We start from the raw sequence: 18,026 nt of genomic DNA, 5'->3' as shown, positions 1-18,026 counted from the left end.
TTATTGGTCAAGCAACTGACTGATACTGCAGTCCCTGGAGAGATGGTGCAGGAGGGAGGGCTTCAGATTTCTGGGGAAGGTGGGACCTGTACAAGCCGGACAGTCTACACCTGAACAGGAGCAGGACGAATATCCTTGCAGGAAGGTTTGCTAGTGCTGTTGGAGATGGTTTAAACTAGTTTGGCAGGGGGATGGGAACCTGAGGGCAGTTTCAGATAAGATAAATTCAAGGCAGGGAACGGGAGGCTGTAAATTAGCAAGTGACTCTGAAAGATAGAAGAAGCAAAGGCTAAAAAGTGTACAGCACTGGAATTTAGCAAGGTATTAAAAGGTATTTATTTAAATGCAAGGAGTATTGCAAATACAGTCGATAAGCTGAGGGCACAGATAGTCACATGGCAACATAATATCATTGCTAAGAGGGAAACTTGGCTTAAAGAGGGGCAAGAATGGCAGCGCTACATCCCCGGATATAGAGCTTTCAGGCAGGATAGAGAGGGGGGTAAAAAAGGAGGGGGGGTAGCATTATTGGTTAAAGAATCAATTACAGCAGTGAGGAGGGATGATATACTAAATTAATCATCAAATAAGTCCATATGGGTTGAGCTGAGAAATATAAAAAGGGGCAACCACACCACTAGGAGTGTACTATAGACCCCCAAATAGTGAAAGGGAGATAGAAGAACAAATATGTAGGCAAATTTCTGAGTGCAAAATCAATAGGGCAACAATAGTTGGGGATTTCAACTACCCTAATATCAACTGGGATACAAACAGTGTGAAGGGCACAGAGGGCACAAAATTCTTGAACTGCATACAAGAGAACTTTTTTAGCCAGCACATAACAAGAGGAGGCGCAATTCTGGATTCAGTCTTAAGAAATGAAGTTGGGCAAGTTGATGAAATAGCAGTGGGTGACCATTTTGGAGACAGTGACCATAATACAGTGGTATTTAACATTATTATGGAAAAGGACAAGGATAGAACAGGAGTAAAGGTTCTAAATTGGGGGAAGGCAAATTTTACAAAGCTGAGAGGTGACCTGGCAAAAGTGGACTGGATACAGCTACTGAAAGGAAAATCAGTGGCAAACCAGTGGGAGGCATTCAAAAGCGAGATTCTACGGGCACAGTGTAGACATGTCCCCACAAAGAAAAAGGGTGATACTGCCAAATCTAGAGCCTCATTGTTATCTAGAAGCTTACAGGGTAGGATAAAGCAGAAAAAGAAAGATTATGACAGTCACAAAAAACTGAATACTTTAGAAAGCCTAGAGGAGTATAGAAAGTACAGGGGTGAAGTAATAAAGAAAATTAGAAAAGCAAAGAGAGGACATAAAAAATTATTGGCAGGTAAAATCAAGGAAAACCCAAAGATGTTTTATCAGTACATTAAGAACAGGAGGATACTGAGGAAAGGGTAGGGCCTATCAGCGATGCATAAGGTATCTTATGTGTGGATGCAGAAGATGTGGGCAGGGTTCTTCATGAGTACTTTGTCTCTGTCGTCACAAAGGCGAGGGATGATGCAGACATTGTAGTTAAAGAGGAGGAGTGTAAAATATTAGATACAATAAGCATAATGAGAGAGAAAGTTCTAGAGGGTCTGACACCCTTGAAAGTGGATAAATCACCAGGGCTGGATGGATTGTATCCCAGGCTGTTAAAGGAAGCCAGAATGGAAATAGAGGATCTGCTGAGGATCATTTTCAAATCCTCACTAGATTGTACCAGGTGAGGTACCAGAGGATTGGAGGTCTGCGAACGTTGTACCATTGTTTAAAAAGGGTGCGAGGGATAGTCCAAATAAATATAGGCTGGTCAGTCTGACCTCAGTGGTGGGCAAATTATTAGAATCAATACAGACAGATAGGATAAACTGTCACTTAGAAAGGCACTGATTAATCAGGGATATTCAGCATGAATTTGTTAAGGGAAAGTAGTGTCTTACTAACTGAATTGAATTTTTTGAGGAAGTAACAAGGAGGACTGATGAGGTTATTGTTGTCAATGTTGTCTACATGGATTTTAGTAAGGCATTTGACATAGTCCCAGATGGCAGACCGGTCAGAAAAGTAAAAGCCCATGGGATTCAGGAGAACGTGGCGATTCGGATCCAAAATTGGCTCAGTGACAGGAAATAAAGGGTAGTGGTCGACGGATATTTTTGTGAATGGAAAGCTGCTTCCAGTGATGTTCCAGAGGGCTCAGTGTTGGGTCCCTTGTTGTTAGTGGTATATATTGCTTTCGACTTAAATGTGGGAGGCATGATTGAGAAATTTGCCGATGACACAAAAATTGGCCGTGTAGTTGATAGTGAGCTGTAGACTCCAGAATGATATCAATGGTTTGGTTGAGTGGGCGGAAAACTGGCAAATGGAATTCAATCTGGAGAAGTGTGAGGTAATGCATTTGGGGAGGGCAAACAAAGCGAGGGAATACACAATAAATGGGAGGATATTGAGAGGGGTAGAGGAAGTGAGCGACCTTGGAGTGCATGTCCACAGGTCCCTGAAGGTGGCAGGACAGGTCGATAAAGTGGTGAAGAAGGCATATGGAATGCTTTCATTTATTGGCCGCGGTATAGAATACAAAAGCAGGGATGTGATGCTGGAACTGTATAAAACACTGGTTAGGCCACAGCTGGAGTTTTGCGTACAGTTCTGGTCACCACATTACAAGAAGGATATAATTGCTCTGGAGAGAGTACAGAGGAGATTTACAAGAATGTTGCCAGGGCTTGGAAATTGCAGCTCTGAGGAAAGATTGGATAGGCCTGGGTTGTTTTCCTTAGAATGGAGCAGGCTGAGGGGTAACTTAATTAAGTTGTACAAAATTATGAGGGGCCTAGATAGAGTAGACAGGAAGGACCTGAGGGAACATGAGGAAAAACTTTTTCACCCAGAGGGTGGTGGGTGTCTGGAATTCACTGCCAAATCGGTGGTGGAGGCAGAAACCCTCAACTCATTTAAAATGTACCTGGACCTGCACCTGAAGTGCTGTAATCGGCAAGGCTACGGACCAGGTGCTGGAAGGTGGAATTAGAATGGGCAGCTGTTTTTTTTCAGCTGGCAGGCGCGATGGGCTGAATGGACTCTTTCTGTGCTGTAACTTTTCTATGTTTCTATGGTTCTATGATACCTGGAGTACGGACTGGTCGCTTTTTCTCATTAATGCATTAATGCTGTAGCTTCTTTCAGTCAGGAAAGTACCACGGGGTAGATTTTGACTTCAATGTCTGACAGTAATCAGGCAGAGCAGATTGTCTTCTCTTTATAGAACATTTAATTTCATTTAAATCAGTTTAATGAAAATTAGACAGGTTCTATAAAGGGCAGATGGTCCACTCCTTCAGATTACTGCCCATATCCACCCCAGCTGATTACTGCCCATATCCACTTCAGCTGATTACTGCCCATATCCACCCCAGCTGATTACTGCCCATATCCACCCCGGCTGATTACTGCCCATATCCACCCCGGCTGATTACTGCCCATATCCACCCCGGCTGATTACTGCCCATATCCACCCCGGCTGATTACTGCCCATATCCACCCCGGCTGATTGCTGCCCATATCCACCCCGGCTGATTGCTGCCCATATCCACCGCGGCTGATTACTGCCCATATCCACCCCGGCTGATTGCTGCCCATATCCACTTCAGCTGATTACTGCCCATATCCACCCCGGCTGATTGCTGCCCATATCCACCGCGGCTGATTGCTGCCCATATCCACCCCAGCTGATCACTGCCCAGACCTGCTCCTCTAGGTTACTGCCCAGATCCAGTCTGACTGATTACTGCCCAGGGAGTGACGATGGCAATCTAAATCTGTATTTCTACTTTGGCAGAGAACAGATAGGAAAAGTTACAATAAATCCTACCTTTGTCGCTTGTTCTTTTAAAGAGTGCAACAACAAAAGATAATTGATTTCACATCTGCACAAACACAGCATATTAACTCTGAGTAACAGCCTTTGCACCAAAGTGTAAAATGATATTTATTTTCACAGTACAATGAATTATACTTGCTAACTGAAATTTGTTTTTGAACATTTGAAATGTACAGAAAATGCTGTAGGAGAAAAAGAAACGTATGTGTGTTTTTTAAAACTGGCAAATCTGCTACTCAGAAGGTTAATACATGTTTGACATCAATAAAAAAGATTAAATTTAGCACCCTATAATTTGCTGTATTCTCTTATTATTCAGAGACCTGAATAGCTGACGGATGGCCTAAAACGACAGAAGAGATTCTCATTGCCGTGTTTATTTTTTTTTCTCTTTTTTGTGTACAGGAGATGATCATTTCTGGGCTTATGCCTGAAACTACCTACTCTGTCACTGTGACAGCTTACACAACAAAGGGAGATGGAGCTCGTAGCAGAGCCAAGCTTGTGGTAACCACTGGTGCAGGTGAGTGATTTCTGGAGATAATTATTGGGTTTCAGGCAATTGATGTATAATACCAACCAATGTCCAGATTTAAAGCACCAGAGCCAACTCTTTCAAATCTACTTTGTTAAGACTAGGACAGTCATTTCTGATTATTTCCCCCCTACCCTTCCATATGTGAAGAAATGAAACAGCAGGGAATCCATTCTGTCTGGTGCCTGTGCCAAAACGGCAGAGGCAAGAACCAATTCATACAAATCTTACCAGATTGCTGGAGGTGAAGCTTCTTTTGGAGTTGCAGTTTGTCGAACAAAAAACTCAGAACCATGCAGAATTTCAACAAAACTGCTCCTGTAAGGAGGCTTGTGAGCACTGCGATCAACGGATTTAAATTTTCAGTTACCTCTACACTTCTGATTTCATCGTAATTGCACATTTAATCTTATCGTACAATCTGTGCAGGATAAGGTGCACGCACCATTTTCTGCTATTCTTTGCCTTACTGTTTCAATAATTTATTTGTGTCTGTGAAAAAGAAGCATTATAGTGCCTTATTCTTAAAAAAAAACTCGACTTCTTCCTGATCATTACTGATGGTTTAAATGGTATTTGTTGCCAATCATAAAGGAATATTAAAATCAGATGGGTCTGTGAGGCAATGCTCCTTAACAGAAAGAGGTGACTGAGGATCTGAACCAATGATGTTGGAATGAAATATGACTGAAATGCACTTTGCAGACCAAATCACGATAGTATAAAACCTAACTGCATGCTGGGGCTTACTACCCTTAACTGCAAAAGAAAATTACTCAGTTTTGAAGGAGCAGCATCTCCTAGGATGGCAGCATAAGCAGTAGTCCTTTCATTGGTGTAGTCTTAATAATCTTAACAAGGGAGTCACAATAAGGCTTAGCCATATGGACATCTTAACCATCACTACTATACCATATTGCCAAGGCAATAGACATCCTTTGACAAATCCTTCAATACTTTGGAGCTTGCAGGAATTCGGTGGAGAATCAAAATCAATAGGCCAGTAATCCTCAAACTTTTTTTTGATCGTGGGACCCATTTCCAATGGATTCGTTATCTCAGCCCCCACCCCATTCAAATCATAATACTATATAGTACTCATAATATGAAAGTGCTGCATGTAAAGAGTTTTTAAATATTGCTTTTAAGAAAACAGGTATTTCCCAACATGAGATGGATGTGGCTGCTTCTCACTGCAGAGTCCATCCTTGGCGTGAGAACAGAAAGAGCAGAAGCCTAGGGAGAGCAAAGTACAGAGAAAGCACTAGGGGAGCAGGGGGAGAGCGGAAGCACAGGCCAGAGAGAGCAAGAGCATGGAGAGATCAGAGCACGGAGGCAGCACTGGAGAGCAGGAGTATGGGGGTGGGGAGCAGAACATGCCTCCGGCTGCCACTCGCTGGCTTACTCTGGACCATGGTGCCTTGGGCAGTCCACCTGTAAGGCTGGCCCTGTGTCATGGACCCACTGGAAGGTCTCTGCAGTTTCCCCAAGGGTCTGCAGACCCCGGTTTGAGAACCACTGCGTTAGAGAGTTTGTTTGCAATATGCTGTTTAAAGATAATATAAGTGGGTTAAATGTTTTATTGTACTTTTGAACTACACAGAAGGTGCCTTCAGGCCAGAAAAGGAGTTCCTTTAACTCTCACTACTTTATTATTCTCAAAGTCAGAGCCATAGACATACTTATGTGTTCCTTCGAAAAATAAAAACTTAAGGTGATTACTCTGATTTTTTTCCAGGCAGAGTGGCTTGGGGTACATTCACAATACAATGTGTTTTTGCAGTTATAGTCTAGATACACCCTGAATCTGCAGTCTTGGGCCGATTTGACAGGGAAGTGAGGCAGAATGGCATTCTCTGGAACAGGGACTCTCACTCCGTTTCACTTTGAATTCAGGTTGAGCCTCCTTTACATTTTACACAGAAGCTGAGGCTGTTCTCCTTAGAGAAGTGAAGGATGAGGGGAGATTTGATAAAAGTTTTCAAAATCATGTGCGGTCTGGACAGAGTAGATAGGGAGAAACTATTCCCACATCCTGAAAGGGCTGGGAAGCAGAGTACATTGCCAATGCCAACAAGAGGAAAAACCTCTTACACTGTGAGTGGTTAGGATCTGGAATGCACTGCCTGAGAGTATGGTGGAGGCAGGTTCAATCGTGACTTTCAAAAGGGAATTGGGTAAGCACCTGAAGAGAAAACATTTTCAGGGCTATGGGGAAAGGACGGGGGAGTGGGACTAGCTGAGTTGCAGTTGCCTAATGCTGGTACAGACGCGATGGGCTGAAGGGGGTATAAGGTTATTGGGGGTCGGCGGAAATGTGGAATCGAGATTACAATCAGATCAGCCATGATCTAATTGAATGGTGGAGCAGGCTCGAGGGGCCGAGTGTCCTAATTCGTATGTTCTATGCCTTTACCACTCTCTAATTCTGGGTACGATGCCAAAACTGATATGGATCTGTATTAACCTTGTATAAATGTGCTCATAGACAGTAGCTGTGTAAGATAGTAGTCAAAGATTCCACAAACAATGAATAAAAGTAACAAGAAGCCTCAGTACTCGTGCCTGTCAATTGTTAAAATGGAATGGTGTTCTGCTTTGGGGTTTTCTCAGTACCCAGAGTTTTCTCTTAGTCGTGGTAGCATGCCTATGTCTTTCAGGGTTCCATGTGTATTCCTTCACAGGTGTCTGGTTTCCAAGATCACCATAAGTGAAGGCCAGGTGATCTGTTTAACACCAGCACTCATTCAAATTACTGACATTCAGAAACAGAGGACACAATTTTTCACCACGCATATTACATAGGCCTGTCCAAAAGCTTTGCAGCTGCTGTCAACTTTCTAAGCTAGAACACTGTATTCTTCATGAACTTTCTCACTGTCCTGGCTCATTGATACTCCAGGCAAACTCCAGTTCTAGCGAGTGAGTATCAGCCTAGTATCAGCTCATTGTTCAAATGGAAGACAATGGGGGTAATTTTAACTGTGTGCAGCAGCGTAAAACAAGTGATTGGGAATTGGCAGCCTGTTTTACATCTCTCTCGATTTTCCTTTCTGCTGACTTCAGTTAAATGAAAACTGGGAGTGATCCAATATTGCCTGTTTCCCATTATCGTGCAATATCAAAATTACCTCCAATGCCTCAACAGACATTTGGCTGCAAAATAATTATTATAAAAATACTTCATACAATGAATGGATGACATATTTGAAGACTGGGCAGATAAAAAAGAATTTGCGGGGGGAGGGAGTGTTTATAGATCTTGGAAAATGTGTTGCCAATATAACAGTACCAACATACAGCAATGCCTCATGTTTTCTGATAATTGGATACAAATGGGCAAAGCTGTCTGCAAAATACCAATTAATCTCATTAACTGTGCATGCATGTGTGTCGTTGATCCAGTGAGAGTGGATCACGTCTCTGATCCTACAATCTTGAAAGTCTTGCACACCTGCTATCCATAAGTGAAACTTGGAACTGGCAAGAACAGGATGAAACTCCACAAGAAATCCAGCCACAGCACAGTAATATAGATTTTCCTTCTGTTATGGTTATCATCTGTAACATGTAAAGCGGGGCTTGGCATTCTATCTCACCATCTGGCAAAGGCGGGGGTTGGGGGGGGGTGGTGGTGCCAGCGGAGCACTCTCCGTATGAGACTCTACGCTGTTCGGGAGATGGCCTGGAGAATATTGCATGGAGTACTCTCTTGCACGAGTTTTTTTTTTTAGCTATTTCAGATTCCCAGGTTGCTTGTAACTTTTCCAGCCTGGATGAGTCCGTGTTCCACATATTTGTTGAATGTGAGAGGCAGCAACCCCATTTTGATTATTTGAGGGGGTTGCTCCTCAACCTTCAGCTTCACTTTAGCCAAACACTGCTAAACGTCAGCCTGGTAAGGAGGCAGGCATATCAGAGGACCTTCTTAGGGGTCTTGTCCTGGGCTTGACCAAGATGGCAATCTACAAGTCCATGATGAACTTGGCCTGTGAGTAGAAGTTGTTGGGGGCAGTGATGGGGTGGGGGGTGGGGTGGGTTGCTTTGGCTGCCTACCTCTCTTGCCTGGTATTGTTCACACCTGGGAGGTCCTGCAGAGGGAACTTGCCTCACTTGATGTCTTCAGCAAAAGTGGGCACTGCAAGGAATGGTGTCTTGCAGACACTAATGGTAAGATTACGATTTGTTTTATTACTTTATTATTTTGCTGAAGTACTTTTTCTCTTTAAATTCCTATGATAGATGCATCTCTTCAAACAAAACAGGGGACATGTGTAAAAAAGATTCTGTTGATGACGCTAGGACAACACAGTGACATCCTTATGGATGATTTTAAAAATGCATGTGTAGCGGGACACATAGGAGATGAAGGCCCACAACTGCAAGACTCTGAAGCAGACCATAGCCAAGGGTGAGGACTTACAGACAGAATGTCACACTTGGGACTGACAGAAGAGCAGTGTCAGAGGAGGTTGAGGTTCTCATGGAATGCAGTTACTAAACTGTGACATATGGTAGCAGGAGATTTGAGGATCTGCTCTGTGATGAAGGCAGCTCCTTGTCACTATAAAGGACACAACTGCATTTATCACTAGATCAAATCAGTCACGTGGAGTAGCATTAGGCAGAAACATGATTCATCTACAGTTAAGTTGTCACTGTTTTTCAGCGGGAGCAGGCTCATCTAGTTCCACAGAGTTGTGAAGCAACAGTTGCAGAGAGAATAATACTATGGCATTCGTGTCATCCTTAAGGTCTCATGAAATACATAGCTGTGTGGGTTGAGAAACCCACAATCATGGCACAAGACCAACATCAACCCAAAGTTATCCGTTCCTTCAACAAGAAGATAGCTTGTAATAAAAACACAAGGATCCTAGGGTTTAGTTGCACAATTCCTAGGCATCGCCTCATGACACCTCGATCACTCAACCACTGAATTAATGCTTCCATAAGATAAAGCACCCAATGCTCGATTGGGCAAAAAAACAATGATTGGCTTAAATAGCCAATATTTGGCTGGTGATTGATTCAAATATCCCATAGGATAAATGCATAGCAATGAAAAAAAAAGTTCTGTTCACTGGACTAATGGAAAAACTTGCATTTCAACAGCAGGCCAACATTATAAAACCACCAATCAAATTGTTGTTTGAAGTTGTCGAGCGAGGGAGCCGTGGTTTACTAAAGAAGTTGAAGCGCTTGTCAAGAGGAAGAAGAAGGCTGATGTTAGGATGAGACGTGAATGCTCAGTTAGGGCGCTTGAGAGTTACAAGCTAGCCAGGAAGGATCTAAAGGGAGAGCTAAGAAGAGCAAGGAGAGGACACGAGAAGTCATTGGCGGATAGGATCAAGGAAAACCCTAAGGCTTTCTATAGGTATATCAGGAATAAAAGAATGACTAGAGTTAGATTAGGGCCAATCAAGGATAGTAGTGGGAAGTTGTGTGTGGAATCAGAGGAGATAGGGGAAGCGTTAACTGAATATTTTTCATCAGTATTTACAGTAGAGAAAGAAAATGTTGTCGAGGAGAATACTGAGATTCAGACTACTAGGCTAGATGGGATTGAGGTTCACAAGAAGGAGGTGTTAGCAATTTTGGAAAGTGTGAAAATAGATAAGTCCCCTGGGCCAGATGGGATTTATCCTCGGATTCTCTGGGAAGCCAGGGAGGAGATTGCAGAGCCTTTGTCCTTGATCTTTATGTCGTCATTGTCGACAGGAATAGTGCCGGAAGACTGGAGGATAGCAAATGTTGTCCCCTTGTTCAAGAAGGGGAGTAGAGACAGCCCTGGTAATTATAGACCTGTGAGCCTTACTTCGGTTGTGGGTAAACTGTTGGAAAAGGTTAAAAGAGATAGGATTTATAATCATCTTGAAAAGAATAAGTTCATTAGAGATAGTCAGCACGGTTTTGTGAAGGGGAGGTCGTGCCTCACAAACCTTATTGAGTTTTTTGAGAAGGTGACCAAACAGGTGGATGAGGGGAAAGCAGTGGATGTGCTGTATATGGATTTCAGTAAGGCGTTTGATAAGGTTCCCCACGGTAGGCTATTGCAGAAAATACGGAAGTATGGGGTTGAAGGTGATTTAGAGCTTTGGATCAGAAATTGGCTAGCTGAAAGAAGACAGAGGGTGGTGGTTGATGGCAAATGTTCATCCTGGAGTTTAGTTACTAGTGGTGTACCGCAAGGATCTGTTTTGGGGCCACTGCCGTTTGTCATTTTTATAAATGATCTGGATGAGGGTGTAGAAGGGTGGGTTAGTAAATTTGCGGATGACACGAAGGTCGGTGGAGTTGTGGATAGTGCCGAAGGATGTTGTAGGGTACAGAGGGACATAGATAGGCTGCAGAGCTGGGCTGAGAGATGGCAAATGGAGTTTAATGCGGAAAAGTGTGAGGTGATTCACTTTGGAAGGAGTAACAGGAATGCAGAGTACTGGGCTAATGGGAGGATTCTTGGTAGTGTAGATGAGCAGAGAGATCTTGGTTTCCAGGTACATAAATCCCTGAAAGTTGCCACCCAGGTTAATAGGGCTGTTAAGAAGGCATATGGTGTGTTAGCTTTTATTAGTAGGGGGATCGAGTTTCGGAGCCACGAGGTCATGCTGCAGCTGTACAAAACTCTGGTGAGGCCGCACCTGGAGTATTGCGTGCAGTTCTGGTTACCGCATTATAGGAAGGATGTGGAAGCTTTGGAAAGGGTGCAGAGGAGATTTACTAGGATGTTGCCTGGTATGGAGGGAAGGTCTTACGAGGAAAGGCTGAGGGACTTGAGGTTGTTTTCGTTGGAGAGAAGGAGGAGGAGAGGTGACTTAATAGAGTCATATAAGATAACCAGAGGGTTAGATAGGGTGGATAGTGAGAGTCTTTTTCCTCGGATGGTGATGGCAAACACGAGGGGACATAGCTTTAAGTTGAGGGGTGATAGATATAGGACAGATGTCAGAGGTAGTTTCTTTACTCAGAGAGTAGTAGGGGCGTGGAACGCCCTGCCTGCAACAGTAGTTGACTCGCCAACTTTAAGGGCATTTAAGTGGTCATTGGATAGTCATATGGATGAAAATGGAATAGTGTAGGTCAGATGGTTTCACAGGTCGGCGCAACATCGAGGGCCGAAGGGCCTGTACTGCGCTGTTATGTTCTAATTACTCAAACCTTTTCAACTTCAGCACCTACCACAAAATCAACCTATTGGGGCAACATATTTTTGTTCATGATGACAAAAGCAAGCATTAAAGCTAGTAGAAAACCATCAGTTAGTGAAATGCTCGGCGACAGGATCCAACTTTAAATATTTAAATAAACGTATGAATACATTTAAATACAGTTCCCCGCGATCTTACTTGCAGTTTGGGATCTTCCGTGCAACGGGCAGCACTCACGCGCCTTTACTTTCCTGTCCAAGGAAAGCTGGCATCACCGAGGTGGGGAAGGGGGGAGCTCTGCATTTTTAATGTAGAGGTATAGACAGGGTGGATAGCAAGAGGCTTTTTCCCAGAGTGGGGGATTCAGTTACTAGAGGACACGAGTTCAAAGTGAAAGGGGAAAGGTTTAGGGGGGATATGCGTGGAAAGTTCTTTACGCAGAGGGTGGTGGGTGCCTGGAACGCGTTGCCAGCGGAGGTGGTAGATGCGGGCACGATGGCGTCTTTTAAGATGTATCTAGACAGATACATGAATGGGCAGGAAGAAAAGAGATACAGACCCTTAGAAAATAGGCGACATGTTTAGATAGAGGATCTGGATCGGCGCAGGCTTGGAGGGCCGAAGGGCCTGTTCCTGTGCTCTAATTTTCTTTGTTCTTTTTCTTTTCTTTGTAGTCGGGGGGGGGGTGGGCAGTGGGGGGGGCGGGGTCATCTCTTCATGTGTCGTGTGGTAGGGGGGAAGGGGATGACCTCTGCACTTTGTGCAGTTTGGGGGAGAAGGGGTCATCTCTGTAATTTAAGTGTTTTGGTGGGGGAAACGGGGCAAACATTTATTTTCAGTGCAGTGGGGGTGGTACGGGGTTCAACTCTGCATTCTCTGGGCAGGTCTGGCAGCCCTTTTAAAAATGGGGGCAGTGGGAGGTGTGGGGGTGACTGCCCTGCATATTTTAATGAGCTGCTGCTTGATCATGGCAGCACTGTGTGTAAGTGATGTTTTATGAGGATAGGGCGGGGGGGCGGGGGGGTTATAGTTTTCATCCTGCTGTGTGGAACTACAGTACCCAAAGTGCAGCACTACAACCAATGTTGTATAACAATCAGGGAATGAGGCCTCCTGTTGATAAATTCTGGATTGGAACAGGATAGTGATGCAGCAGGGAACTATACATTTTCACTGCTGCGAAAGAATTACAATGCCCAGAATGTGTAATAGGCAGGCAGAACATTTACAGATAACAACTAGGAAGTGTGAGCATCAAAAATATAAAGATCACATGCATCCAAACAATTTTGTCTCCTGTGTTAGCCACCAAATAAAAGTTCTGAACTAATTGTTTAGAATGAGGATTTTTTGCATGTTGCTGAAAGGAGCAAATTTTTTTTGTCATCTAATCAGCTGAGATACGGGAAGGCTTTGTCGAGGAAGGGGGGAAGAATAAGCATATAAAATACTTGCATTCTGAGTGAATACTGCAAATACACTGTCCTGGGACATTTTAGAATGTAAATAACCAGAAATAAGGTTTTGGAGACAGGTGATCAAACAGGATTACTTGAATCTTAAGCAAGCTTTAAAAGTACTTAGCAATTGGTACTTAGTAATTAGCAATACACATTTTATAACCTGGCAATTAATGTTGGTGATATTAGCAGATAAATACTGCTTTATTGATAAGTGCTGTGGGGTTCTGTAATTATGTTGCAGATGCTGTTGTATCAATAGGTATATAATATGGTTTATGTCAGTTCTGCAATATCACTTCAAGTTTCCTGTATAGTAGCTATTGATGAAGGCTAAATATGATAGCTGTTCACATAAGAAATAGGAGTAGACCATTCGGCCCTTCGAGCCTGCTCTGCCATTCAGTAAGATCATGGCTGACCTTCTACCTTAATTCCAATTTCTTGCACTCTCCTCATAACCCTTAATTTCCTTAGTATCCAAAAATCTATTGATCCTTTGTCTTGAGTTTACTTGATGACTGAGCATCTACAGCTCTCTGGGGTAGCTGATTCTAAAGATACAGAAAACCCTTTGAGTGAACAAATTTCTCCTCATGTCAGTCCTAAGTAGCTGACCCATTATTTTGAAACTGATCCCTGGGACTAGACTCCCCAGCCAGGGCAAACATCCTCTCAGCATCCAGCCTGTCAACCCTTCTATATGTTTCAATGAGATCATCTCTCATTCTTCTAAACTCCCGGGAATATTAGCCTAATCTATTCAGTCTCTCCTCATGGGACAATCTCCTCATCTCTGGAAAAGCAAGTGGTATGTTAGGCTTTATTATAAAGGCATTGGAGCATAAGAGTAAAGACATCTTACTGCATTTATATAGGGCCTTGGTGAGACCACAGCTAGAGTATTGTGTACAGTTTTGGTGTCCTTACCTAAGGAAGGATACACTTGTCATGGACAGAATGCAACAAACTTTCCCTAGACCAGGGGTTCTCGACCTTTTTACTTCTGAGGCCCTACCGTGTTATAAAATTGCCATAAACCCCCATGTAACACTACACAAGTATTTTCTCTGTAAAAATTAGTTATACAATGACAAAAAATGAGTCTGTGGATGGTTCTTATATATTTCATGCTTGGTGATTAAATGCCTCTGTAATTTCGAGAGTTTCAAGATTCATTGGACAGTACTTGTGCACAAAGTACAAACTGCCGTTGAGGTATATTTCCACTTCCAGTAGAAATAAGACCAAAATTCAGGTCGCTATCTTTCATACTTGGTAATTTTGCAGAATTAATGGTGGCTTTATGTTTTTTACTCACACCTCCATCTCCTCGGTGTTCTTCAGTCATTACGGTTGAGATTAGTGAAGGAAGCTCTGTATCATCGCACTATGAGTTTTGTTGTTTTGAAGCTGATGGTTGAATTAAAAATATATCCATATCTGGTATTTATTGCATGCATTTGCAATGTTTTTTTTCCTGTGATTTGTAATATACCTTGCTCCCCTTGAAATAGCTCTATTATGCCTTACATAAAGAGAGAAAGCGTTGGAAACCTGAGGACATGTTAATTTCTGCACTTTCAGCATGCGATAAACATGCACCAACTAGGGATGGGCATAAAGGCCAGCCTTGCCCACATCCCAAGAATCAAAATATATGAAAGATATCCCAGCCCGCACCCAAATGGTAAGTAAAGCATGATAGTCCAACCTAAACTGGGTGAACATATCATCAGATAGCCTACATGGATGGGCAAATCATCAGATACCTCAAGTGGATAATCAAAACATCAGAGAGCCAAACCCCTTCTAAAGAAATGTTGCCTGCTGTTCGTGTAGATGTTCACTGACCTGCTGTTTTTCAGTATGTGTAACATTACAGTAATTTGCTTTTTACCTCCCTATAAACGGGAGGGTCGGGTTGTCTGAATAACTGCCGACATTGCCACTGCTAGGAACCCCCCTCTCCACGCCGCCCCACAGAGGGGACTTACCTAGAAGTCACAGCCTTACTGTCTCCAAGTCAGTTGCCAGGACTATCCCTGTATGCTACTGTCTGTCTCCGGGTGCATCCATTTCTGAGTGCTGCTTTAAAAATATGCACCTTTCTCAAATGTTGCGTTGCTACTGATAGCTTCCAATCACCATCCACTTTCCAGTGATCTCACTATATCACATGCGCACTGTGGGCTGTGCCAGTTTGAGAATGGGTGCTGTATTATTTCATTAGAGCAAAGTATTACATTTGCCTAGACACTGGCAGACCCCTTGGAACCTCCTCATGAACCCTCGATTGAGAACCCCTGCACTATACTGATTCCTGAGATGAGAGATTGAGTAGACTGGGGCAATAATCCTTAGAGTTTAGAAACATAAAATTCTTAAGCATTTGACAGTTTAGATACTTGGAGGGCGTTTCCCCTGGCTGGGGAGTCTAGAAGTAGAGATCACAGTCTCAAAATAAGGGATCAGCCATTTAGGACTGTAATGAGGACAAATTTCTTCACTCCAAAGGTTGTTGAATCTTTCAAATTCCCTACCTCAGAGAATATTTATGACAGAGATTGATAGATTTTTGGATACTAAGTAAATGAAGGGAGGTGGGGATCGTCAGGAAGGTGGGGCTGAGGTAGAAGATCAGTCACAATCTTATTGAATTGCAGAGCAGGCTCAACAGGCCGAATGGCCTCCTGATACCCCTACTTCTTGTGTGAACAGCTATTCCATTTAAGATGCAGTCGGACAGTGGTTAAATATCAAAAACTGAACTCCAGTTCCTGCACTAGTCATAAGCAACAGCACTGCCACCAAAATCAATAAGTTGTAATTTTGTCTTAAATGCTCAAATGATATTCCGAACTGTTGGAACATTTCTCTTGGTTTGATATTGCAGACCCTTCAGCTTAATTGAAGCTTCCTGATTTACTGATAGATGTTGATTTTTTTTGGCAGTTCTTGTTTAAAGATGATATATGTCTTCCAAAACCATTTTGCCACATGATTTGGATAGTTGTGTTAATCTTGTTAGCACCTGTCCACGTTTTCATCAGAACCAGAATCCTGAGAAATTTTCCAAAGATAATGGGCTGGATTTTACAGGGCCCCCGACATTGGGCTCCATGGGGGGGTGGGTGATATGCTGGAAGATCCTTCAGGCAGCAGCCCATCACGGAGCCTGACGCGAGCAAAGCCAGGCCAGATTTTAGCGGCAGTGCCAATGCTCCATGGCCCCCCCCCCCCCCCCGTGCCACTGGGCGACGGGACCTGGATTAACATATGGTAATTAATTAAATGCATACATTTAAATACACTTACCTGTGACCTAACGATCGGGCCGTGATCTTCAGAGTGGCAGCCGGCACACCCGCGACTTCACTTTCCCGTCTGGGGAAAGCAGGCGCCTCAGTGTGGGGAAGGGGGGTGACATGAGACTTTTAGGGGTGGGGGGGGGGGTGCTGGACATGGTCAAACTTCTGTCATTCGTGTTGGGGATAGTGGGAATGGGTGAACTGTGAACTTTGTTCAATTTGCCGGCCAAAGCTCATATTTGAAAGGTAAGCTTTTTGAGGAGGGGGAAGGGCAGAAACTTAATTTTATTGTTATTGTGGGGTGGGAAAGAGGCAATAGAATTTTGATTTGAACAGTAGTGGGGTGGGTGGTTCCCATTAAAAATTTAAAATAGCTGGCAGGACAGGCTGCCCTTTAAAAATGGCACACAGGCAGCTGATGCCATTGCTGGCATCGGAGTGCCCGCCCCTCCATGTGATTGGGTGGGGCGGGCCAACTGGAGTATTTAAATGAGCCGCCGTGTGGGAGATCGCTGCAGCATAGCGGCTTACATGAGCAGGCTGCCATATTTTTGCCTGGGCACTTAAAATTCAGCCCAATGTATGTGGGGTGACTCCCAGGGAATGCAGGTTTTTGTATGTGATGCATAACTCATTCTTGAATTAACTACATGAGATAAGTGTATCTTTCTTGCATACAAATTTTATGGAGAAATGAATGAAAGAATTCCAAAATCATGTCTTACTTTATTGTTACAGTTCCTGGGAAACCAAGACTTCTGGTTAGTCATACACAGATGAACACTGCTCTTATTCAGTGGCACCCTCCCGTAGAAACCTTTGGACCAGTTCTGGGATATCGTTTAAAATTTGGACGCAAAGACTCTGAAATGCTAACAACATTGGAATTTTCAGAGAGGGACGACCATTACACAGCTACGGACATCCACAAAGGCACCTCCTATGTCTTCAAACTCTCCTCAAAAAATAAAGTTGGCTTTGGGGAAGAGATCATGAAAGAAATCACAATCCCGGAAGAACGACCAAGTGGATTTCCCCAAAACCCACGTGCTGACAGCTCCACAGCTTCAGCTGTTCAGTTGACTTGGCAGCCACCGGTCTTGGCAGAACGGAATGGTTTTATCACTAAATATAACGTATTATACAGAGATATCAACAGCCCAAACAATCCAATAGAGCTCTCTGTGGCTTCTCCTGAGACAAGTTTGAAGCTCATCAACCTAAAACCAGACACCACTTATGATATCAAACTGAGAGCTCATACAAGTAAAGGTCCTGGTCCATATAGTCCTAGTGTTCAGTTCCGGACACTGCCACTGGATCCAGGTAGGATTTGTCTATTTGTGTGCTCCTAGATGCAGGTGGGTGACGATATTAGGGAGTTGGGTCACAAGATTGTACATTAGATCTCACTGCTTTCTACCAACTTGAAAGGTAAAGTTCTTGAGTCTTAATATACTTTGGGGTCTTATGTGCTCTGTTGCATACCGTTGAGACTGCATAAACCTGCATGACTTACAAAGGTAAGTAATAGTCACTAAGATTTATAGATTTAGGTTAGTAACAGGATGTACAAAATGCAGGTAGGAGAGGTGTTTTGTGCATATGTTATATTAAACAGGTAAGAGCACTGATACGGGTCCAAGCAGAAAACTGAAACAGTCCCATCTAAATTGTCA

At 43.4% G+C, this 18,026-nt stretch overlaps 1 protein-coding gene across 8 annotated transcripts in view; it reads left to right on the top strand.

The window, feature by feature from the left end:
- Positions 1-18,026, top strand: part of LOC137369468 (receptor-type tyrosine-protein phosphatase delta) — a 618,622-nt gene that overhangs the window by 452,349 nt on the left and 148,247 nt on the right. For 6 of the 8 annotated variants that reach the window (XM_068030719.1, XM_068030716.1, XM_068030717.1 and 3 more), the window contains 2 exons: positions 4,299-4,416; positions 17,086-17,673. The exons of the other annotated variants lie outside the window; for them this stretch is intronic. In XM_068030719.1, the coding sequence (XP_067886820.1) occupies positions 4,299-4,416; positions 17,086-17,673 (706 nt within the window). The remainder of the gene's footprint in view (positions 1-4,298; positions 4,417-17,085; positions 17,674-18,026) is intronic. 8 annotated transcript variants of the gene reach the window in all.

Source organism: Heterodontus francisci, chromosome 4 (assembly GCF_036365525.1).
Source record: "Heterodontus francisci isolate sHetFra1 chromosome 4, sHetFra1.hap1, whole genome shotgun sequence".
NCBI classification, from domain to species: domain Eukaryota; kingdom Metazoa; phylum Chordata; class Chondrichthyes; order Heterodontiformes; family Heterodontidae; genus Heterodontus; species Heterodontus francisci.
Note: the sequence above shows the minus strand (reverse complement) of the source record. Positions and strands in the feature narration are given on the sequence as shown.